Below are 15,563 nucleotides of genomic sequence, written 5' to 3'. Positions count from 1 at the left end.
ACATTTTGTGAAAAGTGAACCAATGTCGAATACACCATGATTGGAACAAAAAGCTCGTGCACTTCTGAACAAGAACATGTTTTTCCCGTGTCTTTATTTTGAAAACCGATTTGATTTCAAAATAGATGTTTTTTATCTTTTTTTATTTTTTAACTCTTAACAATTCACATTGGAAAACACCCCCTAAATCTCTGTGATACGAATAAGAGGATATATCCAAATTCATGAAACTCAAACAAGAGGAACAGAAATAACATATGCACATGCCTAGATGCTAAGTTATGAGGCTGAGATGGATAATCACCTAATTTGTCAGTTCTCTTGATTCGTATTCATGGTTCATAGTTTTCAAAGGGCCATGCTTTGTCCAGGTAATATGGTTTGCTTGGTTGATGGCTGGATTTCCTCCACATGTTTTCATAAAACAAAAACAACTGAACTTTAATAATAATCAATTACAGAAAAAGAAGAATACAATGGAATTAAAGAAAAAAATATTTCCTTTTTTGGTAAAAGAAAAAACATTTCCACGATAAATAAAATTACAATACATAGCAGGGGACAAGTCCTACTGAACAACTTTGAATACTATACACGCAATTACAGAAATGTGCATTGAACAACCAGACATACAAACACTACTACCATGGAACATCATTGAGAAAACAAGTGGAAAACATGCTTATATTTGACACTGCATTTTAGATTTTTAACATCAATAAAGTATATTTCATGAGAGATTGATAACCAAAGTTCTCCAAGATTCTTCAATGAACAGTAGGCTTTACAATAAATGTGTGATGGATCATTGTTTTTGGCCATGCTTCCCTGCAGGGCAAGCTAACCCAAGCTCCTTACATTGCTCCTCATCTGGGTGTAAGCTCCCTGGAATTGCGCCAAATGCTCTTCGCGCCGCTTCAATCCCAGAAACTGCATAATGGACATATGCAGAGGTATCCTCAATGCTCCTCGTCAAATTTAGTGACACCGACATATATCGTTTTCTTGGAGATTCTGCTGATTTTCTTTCAGAGGCATGATCAAGTTCAGCAACCTTCACAAAGCGTTTTGTGGCAGCCTCCCATGACAGTTCACATCTCTGGTCATCATTCATCATAGCTGGCTCTTCATCCAGTGATTTGTGAATAGCTTTTACAAATCCCTCACCATCACCGTAAGTGTGACAATTTGGGAATTGCTTGAAGAATTCATTTGATACATGGTCTGCACAAACAACAATCTTACCCATGGCTAGTGCTTCAGCTGTGGTCGTACACACCACATCAGTTGTGCTTGGATTTAGGAATACTTTGTACCTGAATAAATAGTAAAGGAGAAAGTCAAATCCATTCTAACATCAGTAAGGAAGAATGTAATTTAAGAAGTTTCTTGCACAACAACAACAACAATAATTACAATAAATATGATGATAGAAATATTATATCATTTTCGATACATTTCCACAAGAAAATCTTACATTATATAGGAATTCGCTTTTGGTGATGGAATCCAGTAATTTAGAAGCCAGAAATTTACATTTTTTGTTTTTTGGAATAGTAAGGGTATTTTGGTTATTTTATAAAATTTTGTGGGTTCAACTATAGTAGTCTGATTTGTATAGTCATTACTTAATTTCTTTAAAATTTCAATCATTGGTTAAGTAGATTAGAGGTGTTTTTTCTTATCTTGAAATATAAACAACAAAGTCCGAAAATTGAGTTTTCTTGGTTATAGAGTTTGACTGATCAAACATATCTTATGCATATATGTCTAAAGTTGCAAAAACATAACTAATGAATTTAGAGATTATTTTTCTTTTTCTCTCTTCCTCTTGTCTTCTCTTGGAAATTTTCTCAAATTTGACACCAATATCCATCAAAGAATTGGGAAAAAAATCATATCATTTAATATCAAATATGGAGATAAATTGATCCCATACAAGTCTTCTTTCAATTTCAATTCTCCACCTTCACAAACTTTCTCTAGAGAGAAATGTATCTTTAAATCATCGTTAGAAAACCTTCAAGAAACCCAAGTCCCAAGCTTGATTTTCTTTTTTTCTTTTTCTTTTGGTAAGTGGTAAAAAAGTATCCTATTACTGTAAAGAGGGTGAGAAATCCTCAAAATTTACCAAGAAGTATGACTATAATATCCACATGACATTTACAGCATATTTAAAAAATAATGGAGCTCTACTGATTCCTAAAGAAATTGGATTGAACTCCCAAGAACTAGTGCAAAACCTTAGCCCATCTCATTAAGGTCCATCCAATTTTACTGATGAAATACTCCGGGAAGGAAACCATAGCCTCAAAGATTCTGTTGTTCCTCTCCTTCCAAATGGTTCAGAAGATGACAAAGGGTAGTGAATTCCATAACAGCTTTGCCTCTAGTTGAAAACCACCCATCATTCTCCAACCTTGGAGCAGCTCAGCCATAAAAAAGGAAAAACCCACTGTCTGTGGAACTGAAGTAGCATCAAATCAAGTAAGATACAGGGCAGTGATTAACTAATTCAGGCGCCTCTCTGCACAGACAACAAACATTCTCCAGCTCCATTCCCTCATCAAGTTGTCAATGGGTTTTGGATCTTCTCCCACCCAGCAGACCACACGAAAAAGATTGTCTTCAATGGGACTTGCACCCTCCATATCCACGCCCATGAGATCTTAGGGGAAATACCAATTAAAGCTTTATAACAAAGACTTGGTGGAGAAGAGACCAGAATTCTCCAACTTCCAAAGTCTGGAATCCCTATAATGGACATTCCAATGGACAACATTCAGTCTTCCTAATAACTTGTCAAGCAAACCCACTCCCCAATCACTCAAATTTCTTCTAAAAGTAGGACACTAGATGAGCTGAGAGTTGCACAGCTCAACATGTTCCTCGAGAGTACCCCCCCCATTGGTAGCATGCCATATAGAGAGAAAATCCTCACACATTGGCTGCTCTGAACACCAAAATGTCCTTCTAAAATAGAGTGTGCTCTCCATTACCTGGTTTCATTCTAACATGCTTCTGAAACTCAGGCTTCAGCTCCCCCAATCCATTGGGGTTCTACCTTTAATTTTTGATAGATAACAGGAAACTTTTATTAAAGTGAAAAATAAATATTTACATGGATGAGTAGCCCAGCAACCAACAGTAGCTAGACCAATGCAAACGCTTTTACATTGGGGTTCTAGTGTTCTACCATATTTACACCCAATAACTTGCCTCTATAATTGATCCCTTTCATCCCCGAATCTCCATAGCCACTTGCATAAAAGAGCTTTATTTGTAAGCTTCAGGATCCAAATCCCAACTCCACCCTTCTCTTTTGGATCACAAGTTGTGCTCCATGCCATAAAATGGAGCTTCTTCTCTTCAATGGGTCCCTCCCACAAAAAATCCCTCCACAATTTGTCTGAAACATTTGCTACAGAGCCCAGCATAGAGAATAGGGGCAAATATGTTGGCAAGCTGGAAATCACACTGTGGCAGTGTAAGCTTGCCCCCTTTCAACAGGTATCTCCTTTTCCAACTTGAAAGTCTGTGCCTGAACCTCTCAATTATTGTGCCCCCAGTGGCTTGCTTTAGACTTGTAATTGGCACCCAAAAGGATCCCTGGGTATGTTGTTGGTAGGGACCCAACTAAGCAGCATAAAATACTAGCTAGCTAAGTGAGGAGGCGAAAGAAATGATATGGAAATTGGCACCTAAAGGGATCATTTTGGAAGAATTGAGCAGAGAAAAGAAGATGTTACCACCCAAATTGAAAACTAGATAATGAGGAAGTATAATACTCCCTAAGTGAGGAGGAGAAAGAGATGATATGGAAATTGAATGAGCTGGATGACACTCTTAGGGAAGAGGCCTTTTGGAGATGAAATCACAGCATAAATGGGTAAAAGAGGGCGATGGAAATTCAAAATTCTTTCATGTTGTAGCTAATGGAAGAAGGAAAAAGAACTTCATATCCAAATTAATAAAGGATGGTGAAGAGGTCACAAACCAAGAGGAGATAGCAAGCCATTTTGTGGAACACTTCCAATCAATTTATGAAAGACCAGTGTTTGATAGGTTGGAGGTGGATGGTTTAGAGTGGCCTACCTTGGATGGGTTTCTATGAAGTTTTTGGAAAGAAGGAAACCTCAATCATTTGGAGCTGCTTTCCCCTCCAAGACCCCTCCCTTTCAACTTCAAAGAAAGGTCCCTACTTTCTTCAATTTTTCTAAAAATTTTTCTTGCATTTTCCTTGCAACCAATGAAGAATAGCCCTAAGATTTTACTTGCCTCCACCTCCATATTAATCACCTCTTCCAAATCACTCTCTCTGAACAGCATGTGTTTTGTCAATTACCACCTATCTCTCTTTTTTTTTTTTGATAAATAAAATCATTTCCATTAAAATAATGATTAGATACAAGAAAATCCCCTTAGAGGCGTGAGGTGCAGCCTCTCCGAACAGAAAATACACAAACTACAACAGAGAATACATGAATGTTGATGTTAAAACAAGAGTTACAGTTGTGCCCAGAACAATGTTTCCCTATTTATCCCTTGTTTTGCCAAGACATCGGCAAAAGCATTAGCTGATCTCCCAACCCATTGTACTGTTATAGACATATTTCATGTCAGCCATTTGAATTTCTTTAGCTCATTTTTGTAGCCCCAAGTGACATCCTCCGGGTTATTTAACCAGTCCACCACTGTCTTAGAGTCTCCTTCAATCAGAAGCTGCTCCACGCCCACTTCTTTTGCAAGAAGTATTCCTTGTATTTCAGCTAATAGTTCTGCCTGGATAGAGTTTCCAACACCTAAAGGGCCAGATTAGAGTAAGACAACCTCTCCAGCCTCATTCCTCAGTACACCTCCCATCCCAGAGGGACCTGGGTTACCCTGGCTACTCCCATCTATCTCTCTTGACGACAAGCATCTGAGTCCTCTCCTCTTCCTTCCACATCTTCAACAGGTTTTGTTCTATAACAAGGGAGAGATTGAGGAGAATATTTCCCGTAGAATTAGATCAGGATGGGCAAAATGGTGGGGTGCATCTAGAATTTATGTGATAAGAAAATACCACTTAGATTAAAAAGAAATTCTATAAATCAGTTGTAAGGCCAGCTATGTTGTATGGAGCAGATTGTTGAGCAGTCGAGAAACACGTCCAAAAAATGAGTGCGACAGAAATGTTATATTGAGATGGACGAATGGAAAAACTAGAAAGGATAGGATAGAAATGAAGTCACATGTAGGAACTTGGGATTAGCTCCAATAGGTGATAAAATGAGAGAAAGTAGACAAAGATGGTTTGATCATGTGCATAAAAAACCATTAACAGCATCCATAAGAATTGAATTGTTACAAGTTGAAGAGACTACAAAGAAAAGGGGTAGACCAAAAAGGACATGGGTAGAAGTAGTAAGAAATGATTTAAGCACCAATAATTTAACAATGGATATGGCATTAAACAGAACAGACTGGCAAAACAGAGTTCATGTAGCCAATCCCATATGGTTGGGATAAGGCTTGGATGATGATGAATCTTGATTGTGATAATTGGAGATGGATTTCTAGGTGACACTTTGGCATTGTTTCGTCACTTACTACCTCTTCTCCCTCTATTTTGGTAGTACCAAATTGTTTTGAGGTTGACATTGTGGTGCTTTGGGGTGTATGTTCCTTGTCTATTTGATAATTGTTAGAAACATTATTTTGTTCTTGAAGGACCTCACTTTAGATGATTATTGGGGAAGTTGGTGCTCAAGAAAGGATTCTTGAATATTTTCCCAACAAACAAAGGCTATAGAGATTTATTGTTCAGCATTTTTGGGAAGAAGCTACTGTGGAGCACACTTTTGTTTCATGTACTACAAGGGAAGGAAGAGGTCAAATGTCCAGGTTGGATAAACATCAAATTTGATTTTTTTTTCAATTCTTTGATTATGAGCACATTTGTTTTGCTTAAAGATCCTTGTTGATGCACGCTGCTGAATTTCCTACTGTTATCAACACCAAGATCAATTATGCCTTGCACAACGGAATTCTTAAATGCAACAAGTTTTGATTAAAGGGGAGTCTTTGTCATATCTAAGGGCCGTTTATTTTTATTTTTATTTTTACTTTTATTTATCTTTTAGTTGTTTTGTGTGGCACTGGGGTATTTGATATGTTGAAATCTCTACTGAAATGTTCCTCATGCAGTTATATTTGTCGTTGAGTCTTTGTTATGTTATTAGTATGCCATTATTGTTAGAAAATTTGCCAAGAGGTGGGTTCAGTGATTGATCATTTCTTGGGTAAGAGCAATGAGCCACCATGAGTACCATCTAATCAATTGTAAGACTTATCTTACCAGGGATAAGAGCAGAAATTACCACCATAAGTGCAAGCAAGTTGATTGAATCCCTGTGGGTGTAGTGCAAGAGATAGTTGCTTTGTAGTGTAATCAATCACACTAGGATCTGCAAGTTGCCTAGTTCAAGAAAAGCTTTGAAGCAAAGCCACAAAGGCCACATTATTTCTTTTCAGGCAAGCTTAGAAAGGAGTATTGGAGTATTCAGTTTGTCTGAGGAATACGATTATTCTAGGAAGAAAATATATAGTCAGGGACTTGATGTAATTTCAGATTCATTGGGGTTTTCTTATAATTTTGGGTAGGTCTAAAGAGTTTCCCTCATCAGAGAGAGACAAGATTTGCTATGTGATTTGTTAAACCTAAGGTTTTCTCTTCTCTCACCTTATTCACAACAAGAATGATTTTTAGAGGTTGGCATTGGGCACCTCAATACTTGAAAGTTGGAAGCATGAACATGCCAAGGTAAGTTCCAAAAAGAGAATCTCCATAAGTTGGAATTTTCTTATTGGCTTTCAATATCAGATATTTTTTCTTTAACTAGATAAATAAGCTATACACCCAGAGTACGGGGTAGCAAATCCAGCTGGCACCTTTGCTTTCAAAATCAAAGATCAAAGATTCTCTTGACAAGATAATTCAATCACTGCTCCTGAAACCCCTGCTGCAGGTGAGGCTAGCTATAACCTGTAAGCTAACATTGCAGCAATCAACATACTATTATCTCTATATTGAAGTAGATGAAGTTTACCTTTACACTATTACATGGTGAAAATATCTTTACATAGCCCAAGATAAACCTAGTTGAAGGGAAATCATATTGGCTATCAATATTAGAAATTCTCATTGCAGGATAGATGAGCAGTCAACAAAGTGCATCTCCATATTGAAATTGATAAGTTTTTTCTTTACACAACTTTGGGTCAATATATCTTTATACAATTTTCTTTTATTGTAATAAAAAGGCCATTGAGTCCTAACTTTTGGCATTTTTTGCACAAAGTGGCTGCTCTCAGACTCAAACTTGCATTCTCATGCTTGCCAGCCCAAGATTTTACCATTACACCAAGTAATGGGCCTAATGGCCCCTACAATTTTCTTTCATTGTCATCTAATAGTAAGCTTCCCTTTTATTTTACTATCAAAAATAAAATAAAATAACAATTATCCAGAAGGAAGTCAAATATGAAAACTTACTCTTGAAATAAAGGGTCAGCATGGTCACGTCCTGGGTGGACATTAACTGTTAACTTCAATTTTCCAGCAGCTTCCTGAACCTGATCAAAGTCCTCTCCATTTCCATACAAATCAATTTGAAATTCAGTCAGTTCATTCTGATATGCAGTTAGCAGTTGAAGTAGCTCCATATAGCCTTTGCTCCACACCATCTTTCCAATGTAGTATGCACCCTTAGTAAAAGCTTGCTGTCCATTTTGCTGTTCTTTTTGCTTTTTCTTGCCTACTTCAAGGAACACAGGGTTGACACCATGGACATTGCAGATGATGGATCTTGGGAGATCCTGAGTTGCAGCTGATAATCTTATAACCTAACAAGAAAATGATATTTTTTGGTAATAAATAAAAAAGAAATTTTATTAAAATAGAAGAGATTACAAAAAGGTGACAAGCTATCACCTGCAAGCAGGAAAAAAAAGAAAACCAAAACCCAAACACTAACACCCACCTTTTCCTTTCCAACCCTTAATACAAAAAACTAACTCCCTGCCAAAAGCCAAAGCCCTCTAGTGAATTTTCTGTCATCAACTGATCCAACCCAGTCAGCATCCGTATACACTTCAACCTTCAAATGTCCATGCTTCTAGGACAACAAACCAGCCCCTGGAAACTCTTAAGATACCTGAGGAACCTCTCAGCTACCTCTAAGTGAGTGGTCTTAGGGGCATGCATGAACTGAAATAAGAACACCCATAGCTGAAGCAATGTCAAGTTGGGTCAAGGACAAACATAAGAGCCTACCCACAAGCCTTTTGAATTGCTTCACATCTTTAACAGTCTCGCCATGGCAGTCACCTAACCTGTGATTTAGATCAATGGGAGAGTCAACTAGTTTCACTCCTATCTTTCCTGAATCCTATAATAGATCTAGGATGTATTTCCTCTATGAAATGAAAATCCCCTTATGTGAGCAGGAAACTTCAATTCCAAGGAAATACCATAAGGGACCTAGATCATTCACTTCAAACTGAGTGGCTAGGAACTCCTACAACTTCTGAATTTCAGGTTTCCAATAAACAGTGACTACTATATCATTAACATATACTATCAGGGATGCAATATTACCTTCCCCTCTTTCCACAAATAATGTATGATCAAACTGGCACTACTTGTAAGTTGTAGCCTATTTGATGCACAACTAAATGAAACCTACTAAATCAAGCCCTTGGAGATTGTTTTAGGCCATACAAGGACATCTTCAACTTGCACACTTTTTGCTCACTGCCTTGGGCACGAAAATTAGGAAATTGTACCATGTACACCTCTTTTTCAAGATCATCGTTCAAAGAAGGCATTTTTGATACCCAACTAGTGAAGGTCCCTATTAAGGTTAGCAATTAATGTGGACTCTAATAGAATTCATCCTGGTAATCAGGCCAAATGTCTCTGCATAATCAACTCTATACTATAAATCTGAGCCATCAGCCATGTGCTTCATTGTAAACACCCACAAGTGGGAGACAAGTCTTGAACGAAACGATGAACAAACACACGTATAGGAAAAGAAAACAAAGGATCTTTGGGAAAGAGGAGTTTATGTGGGCCTTGTACTCTAACAACCGAGATGGCATATAGTTAATGAAATATGCAGCACGTAAAATAGCATCCAACCAGAAACGTTTTAGAACATGCATATGCAATAACAATCCACAAGCAACTTCAAGGAGATGGCAGTTTTTTCTTTCTACAACACCATTTTGTTTGAGTCTTTTAGCACAAGAACTATGGTAAAGAGATCCACACAGAAAAAAAACTCCATGATGTCACTATGAAAATATTCTTTGGCAGACTAGAAAACTTGGATTTCAATCAATGTTCAAAGAACCGCACCGGGCATAGAACCAAAGAGGGGAGAAGTTCATGGGTTAAAGGTTCAACCAGGGTCGAACTAGAGGTCAAACCATGATGACGTGGCATATACATATAAATACTAAAGATCATATAAATATTATATATAAGATATTTTACAACTTTTAAGATACTTGCATATGGTGTATTAATGGCAAGTCTTAATTTTTAAAGCAAATGATTAGGGTTCAAGTCTCTTAATTTACATTTTCTTTAATTAACACAAGTAAAGAGGTGGACTAATGGTAATTAAGCAATATATGAAAATAAGAAGTCATGGGTTCGAATCTTGCCAAGCACATTGTAAAATTTCTATTAGTTAAGAACTCTAGTGATTTCATGAAACCAGGACCGGTTCACCGGTTTTCTGGTTAAACCGGTCAATCATCAGTTTTCACTAGTTTTTTATTATTGGGGTATGACTGAACCGGCCAAGGTCTTGGGTCATAATTCAATCGGGCCAACCAGCCGGTCTGGTCCAGTTTTAAAAACACTAATTTCAATATGAAATTGGGTGAATATCATGCATTGGATACACCCTTGTATATCCGGAGTAATAATCAATGTGTAATAAAGTACTTGTAACGAGTCTCAGAAGGCAAAGTAACAAAGCCCCAAACATCAGAATAAATAATATGGAAAGGAAATTCAGAATTATTATTTCTTGAAGAAAAATGATTTCTCCAATGTTTGCTCAACTAACAAGTTTGGCAAGCAAATTCAAACACTAACACTAACTTAAACAATTCTAGAAACAAAATTTTCAACAACTCAAAAGATAAATGACCAAGACAAATATGCCATAAATAGGCTTGACTCTTACTAAGATGAACCATAGGCTCTGTGACCACAAGACTAGCCTTATTCTCCAACACATAGAGACCATCAACCATACTACTTCTAAGAAGCAAGGAAGGTTACTAAACAATTTAACAAATTGGTAATACTACTAACAAAAACAAATTTATAGGCAATTTGGGAACATGCAATACATTAGAAAGAGTAAGGCCAAAGGGGAGGGAGATGCTTCCTTGACCAGCTATGATGGAGAACAAGCTATCAACTAGTCTCACATTGCCCCTACCAGAAAGAAGATGATAAAACTAAAACCAATTGGACTTACCAGTCATGTGGCTTGAGGCTCCACAATCAATTATCCAAGGAGAGTCTAAAGAATGAGAAGACACATGGAAAGTTGCGGCAAAGTTACCTGATGTAGAAACAAAGGAAATCGAGGGGGGAGGGGCAGAATCCATCCATCTAATGGAGTGCCCTACCATACAGTTCAAAGCGAACATAGATGGAATTAATGATATCTTCCTTGGGATCAAAACAAGGAGAACATTCCTAATTCACAATAGTGGTAGAGGTCCATGTCTCCTAAGAAGCCATGTTCGCTAAATAGTACTTCCTTTGACCTTATTGGCCTAGTTTCTTATTTTGATCTGATGCTGATTTCTTACTTAACTCTTGAGCCCACTTCAGCTTCCCATGAAGGTCCCAGCATGTATCACAAGTGTGCTAGATATTTGGCAATGAGTGCACCATAATTTAACATTGTCATTTACTTGTTCTGGAAATCACCTTTCTTAAAGAACTCCTACCATTTGCATTTATACCCCACTTGGCCACCAAAGCAATTGACTCCCCCTCAAAGCTATTCATCACATTTCTCCTACTCTTCAATTGTACTAGGGTATATAGCTCTTGGACTAAATGGGAGATCTTTACTTCCTAGGATCTGCACCCTAATGGACTCATGCACAGGGTTCAATCCTAAAAGAAAGGAAAACACTCATTGCTGAGAGACAAGAGACTTTAAGCTTTAGCATCCTTATCACACCTTCAGTCCACAACCTGATAATGGTCCAACTCCTTCCAAATTGAGTTCAAATCTGAGTAGTATACTAAAAGACTTCTCTCCCCATGCTTACAAGTAGAAGATTCTGGTTGCAAGTGATAAATCTCTGCATAATGTCGCTGTTCAGAATAGGTAGAGCTAGCTTTTTCCCAGATCTCATAAGTTGTATCATCCCACATAAAGTTTCTTCTCACTTGAGGCAGCATAGACCCTAGAAGCCATGACATCACCATGTTGTTTTCCTGGTTCCACTTGTCATACTCAGCACTCCCAGAGTTTGGTTCCTTAATCTTCCCATTTGGCATACCCTATGTTTCCCCTTGCAGTGATATAAGGTTTGATCCCCTTCAGCCCACTCTAGGTAATTGAGTCCATCTAGGGGAATAACAACCATAGGGAAGTTAATGTCTAATCCCCCACTTAACCAGCCACAAAAACCATAGGTAATTGAGTCCATCTAGCAGAGTCTTTAGAAGACATGATAAATATTTCATGTCACACTTAATCAGCCATAAAAACCGCTGTAGATAGAGTAGGACTGTCACAAAAAAGAAAGTGTACTACAACCCAGTACTTAAGGAGGTTAATTTCTCCAATCCACACAGAATACCACTGCTGGAAGTACATATACAGCATCATTTTTTTTTATGAGAAAAGATAACAGATTTCATTAAGATCAAAAAAGAGGGAGGGATGTACATGAGGAGATGTACAAAGCCGTTTCAACAAAAAAACAAAAGACAAAGCCCACTACATTGGCAAAGTATGATCACTATACAGAAAATCCCTTCCCATCCCAGATTTATCTAGATTATCAGCCACATGGTTTAATTTTCTAGGAATCCATCTAAAGCTGCATTGTAAGTAAGAGGCCAGCTCCCTGATTTCTAACAGCAAATGAGATAGTTTCCATGGGTGCAAAGCCTGTCCTGAAGCCCAGCTTATAACATTCCTCAAATCTCCTTCAACTGCAATGAAACAGAACTGATGAGATTTGGCAATTCTGAGGCCTTCCAGGAGGGCCCTAGCCTCTGCTTCAGACGCATCAACCGCCTTTGCAAGGCCACTAAAGGCCCAAGTCACATCTCCATTCACTCTTCGGATCAAACCTCCTATTCCAGTATTTGGGCTGTTCTCTGCAGACTTCCTAAAGATGCCATCAAAATTCAGAATGAGCTCACAATCTTGTCTTGGGGTGATTTTCAGGGGAGGCTGAGGATGAAAAGGAGAGGTTGACAGAAGGGCTGTCCAATTGATACCCTCAAACACTTTACTATTCACCATCCAGCTGCTAATGTTAGCTAGGATACGATCTCTAAGAGTCTCCAAGGAGGAGTAACTCATCAAATAATCTCCTATTTCTTTCCTCCCAGATATTCCAGAAGACGACATGTACAATTCCTTTCCAGAAACAGTTTCCTCTCTTGTCCGAAGTCAACTTTAGACCTTGCCAAGAGTTGATAAACTCTATAACAGAGTTTGGAGGAGTCCAGTTAAGCCTGCCCCTAGCTGCTGAATCGAGGAAGAATTGCCAAAGACTTGTAGAAACAATACAGTTAAAGAAAAGGTGTCCAATAAATTCTCCATCCTTATAGCACATCAGACAAACAGAAGGAGAGATATGGTGGTGTCCTTGAAATCACTTTTGGAGGTTTTCACAGGTATTCAGCTTTGAGCAAGAAGCCTCCCAGACCATAAAAGAAACTCTAGGGGGGGGACTGTGTGGAGCCAAATCTTTTTGCCCGGAAAAGGAGGGGGGATGGGATGGTGGTTAGGTGCTGAAAGAAGCAAGAGGTAGTGAAGGAGCCATGTGGGGTTAAGGACCAAATAAGCTTGTCCTCAGTGGAGGGGGAGATGAAAACTTCTGAGAGAAGGGAGAGTAAGGAGGTGATCTCAGGTACATCCAAGTCTCTCAGCTGTCTACGAAAGTTGAAGTTAAAAGCAAGGCCCCCTGATCCTTTTATTAAGGTAGAAGAAATGAGAGCTTGTTTGTCACGCACTAGACTAAAGAGAGAGGGGAAGGCTTCACAGAGAGGAATGTTTCCCCACCAAGGATCTGTCCAGAATTTGATAATGTTTCCATTTCCTACTTTCAATCTAATAAGAGGAGAAAAGGAAGCAAAAGAATGGAGGATACCTTTCCAAGGATTTCGAGAGGAATGCCCCACCCCAAACTGCTTCTACCATATTTGTTGCGAATTACAGAGGCCCACAAAGAGTTTTGTTCTGTTTTGAACCTCCAAAGCCACTTCCCAAGGAGAGCCTGATTTCTTTCTGAGATGTGACTCAGCCCTAACCCCCCTTCTTTCCTTGCCTTGCACACAACTTTCCAATTTACTAGGTGGCAACCTTTCTCTCCTCCTCCCTCCCATGGGAAATCTCTTTAGATTTTTTCCAATCTATTTCTGATCTTAGCAGGAACTTTGAAGAGGGAAAGGAAGTGGGGAGATTTGAGAGTGTGGCTTTGATGAGGGTCAGTCTACCACCTTTGGAGAGATAATTTCACTTCCAAGTGCTTAACCATCTCTTGCATTTCTCAATGACAGCATCCCAAAAACTTACAGATCTCGGGTTTCTCCCAAGGGGGAGGCCCAGGTATGAGAAAGGGAGAGAATCCACCCTGCAACCCAAAGCATCCTTCAGGTTTGTCATCAGCTGAGGAGGAGTATTGATGCCTATGATACTGCTTTTCTCTAAATTTGCCTTCAGCCCTGTTAATGCTTCAAAACATTTCAAGATCCACTTCAAGTTTAAGAGGAAATCTTTTTTTTGCTTCAATAAAGAAAATGCTATCATCTTCATATTGAAGGTGATAAATTTGGATACTCTTGCCCCACCAAAAAACCTTTTATAAGATCACATTCTAAAGCCTTTTTCATGAAGGCATCCAGAATGTTTGCTACCAAAGTAGGAGAGGGGAGAGTGGACAGCCTTGCCTTAAGCCTCTGAAAGTTTTGAAGTAATCAACCAAGGCAATTCCAATGTGCCCTTTCATCCATTTAATCCAAACTTCCACAAAACCTTTGAGTTCCAAGATCCTCCAAAGGCAATTCCAATCAACCTTGTCATAGGCCCTCTCCAGATCTATTTTGCATATAACCCCACTTAGCTTTCTCTTTTTCCTATCCTCCACTACTTCATTTGCAATCAAAACCCCGTCCACAATTTGTCTCCCTTCGATTAAAGCACTCTGAGTAGGCGCTACCACATCATTCAAGACTTTCTTGAGTCTGTTTGCCAAAGCTTTTGCAATAATCTTATAGAGGCTGTTTAGTAAGCTGATAGGTCTAAAATCTCTGACACTCAGGCAACCTTCATAGAGATAAATTTGATAATGGTAGAGTTTGTAGCTTTATTGATTTTTGCTGACCTGTAGAAGTCTGCAAACACCCGCTGAGAAACCATTCGGACCGGAAGCCTTATCTTCATCAATAGAGAACACAGCTTCTTTGATTCTGCTTCATCAAATTCTCTTTCCAACCAGTTTCTACTTTCTTCAAAAATCTTCTAACCATTCCAAGATATCAGATTTGGCTGCCAAATCCTATCAGATGAGGACATGTCCCTAAAAAATCCACAATCTCCTTTTTTATCTGATTTATGTCAGCCACTTCTTGACCATCCACTTTCAGTTTGGAAATCTGATTTTTATTATTCCGAGCATTAGCATATCTGTGGAAGAACCTGGTGTTAGCATCACCCTCCTTAATCCATTGGATTCTCAACCTCCGTCTCCAATATCTTTCCTCCCTATCCACTAAAGTCTCCCATTCAGAAAGAGCCCCAGCTTTCCTTTCTTTATCCAAATTAGAAAGCTGCCCCAAGGAATCCTTTTCATCCAGCAAAGATAACTCTGTCCAAATTCTGTCCTTCTCTTTTGGAATAGGACAAAACACTTCTTTACTCCAAATTTTGAGTTTCTTCTTCACAAATTGCAATTTCTTTTGAAACTTGAAACCTGCCCATCCATCCACAGCACAATCCTTCCACCACTTGGAAACTTCAGTTTTGAAGTTGTGTTGAATCCAAAAATTTTCAAACCTGAATGGAGGTTTAGAAGGGTGAAGTTTTTCTGTACTGAGGATCACCGGCCAATGATCTGAAGTGCTTTGGACTCCAGTTTCTTGGAAAGAGCCAGGAAAATGATCCTTCCAATCTGAAGAGAAGAGGAATCTGTCAAGGCGGCAGTAGATGGCTTCTGCTTGCATATTTGACCATGTGAATCTGGAATTCTGCAGAGGTGGGTCTAAGAGAGAAAATTCTTGAATAAAATTGGAA

General features: G+C 38.6%; 1 protein-coding gene across 6 annotated transcripts in view; it reads right to left on the bottom strand.

Annotated features, from left to right (window-relative positions):
* Window positions 1-557: 557 nt before the first annotated feature.
* DGD2 (digalactosyl diacylglycerol deficient 2) overlaps window positions 558-15,563 on the bottom strand; it is a 29,704-nt gene continuing 14,698 nt past the window's right edge. For all 6 annotated transcript variants that reach the window (XM_019199516.2, XM_019199518.2, XM_019199515.2 and 3 more), the window contains 2 exons: window positions 7,538-7,887; window positions 558-1,316 (listed from right to left, as the gene is read on the bottom strand). In XM_019199516.2, the coding sequence (XP_019055061.1) occupies window positions 806-1,316; window positions 7,538-7,887 (861 nt within the window). In that variant the 3' untranslated portion in view covers window positions 558-805. The remainder of the gene's footprint in view (window positions 1,317-7,537; window positions 7,888-15,563) is intronic.

This window comes from Nelumbo nucifera, chromosome 7 (assembly GCF_055504915.1).
Source record: "Nelumbo nucifera cultivar China Antique chromosome 7, China Antique-T2T, whole genome shotgun sequence".
In the NCBI taxonomy this organism is placed as follows: Eukaryota; Viridiplantae; Streptophyta; class Magnoliopsida; order Proteales; family Nelumbonaceae; genus Nelumbo; species Nelumbo nucifera.
This window is presented reverse-complemented; position numbering and strand designations above follow the sequence as displayed.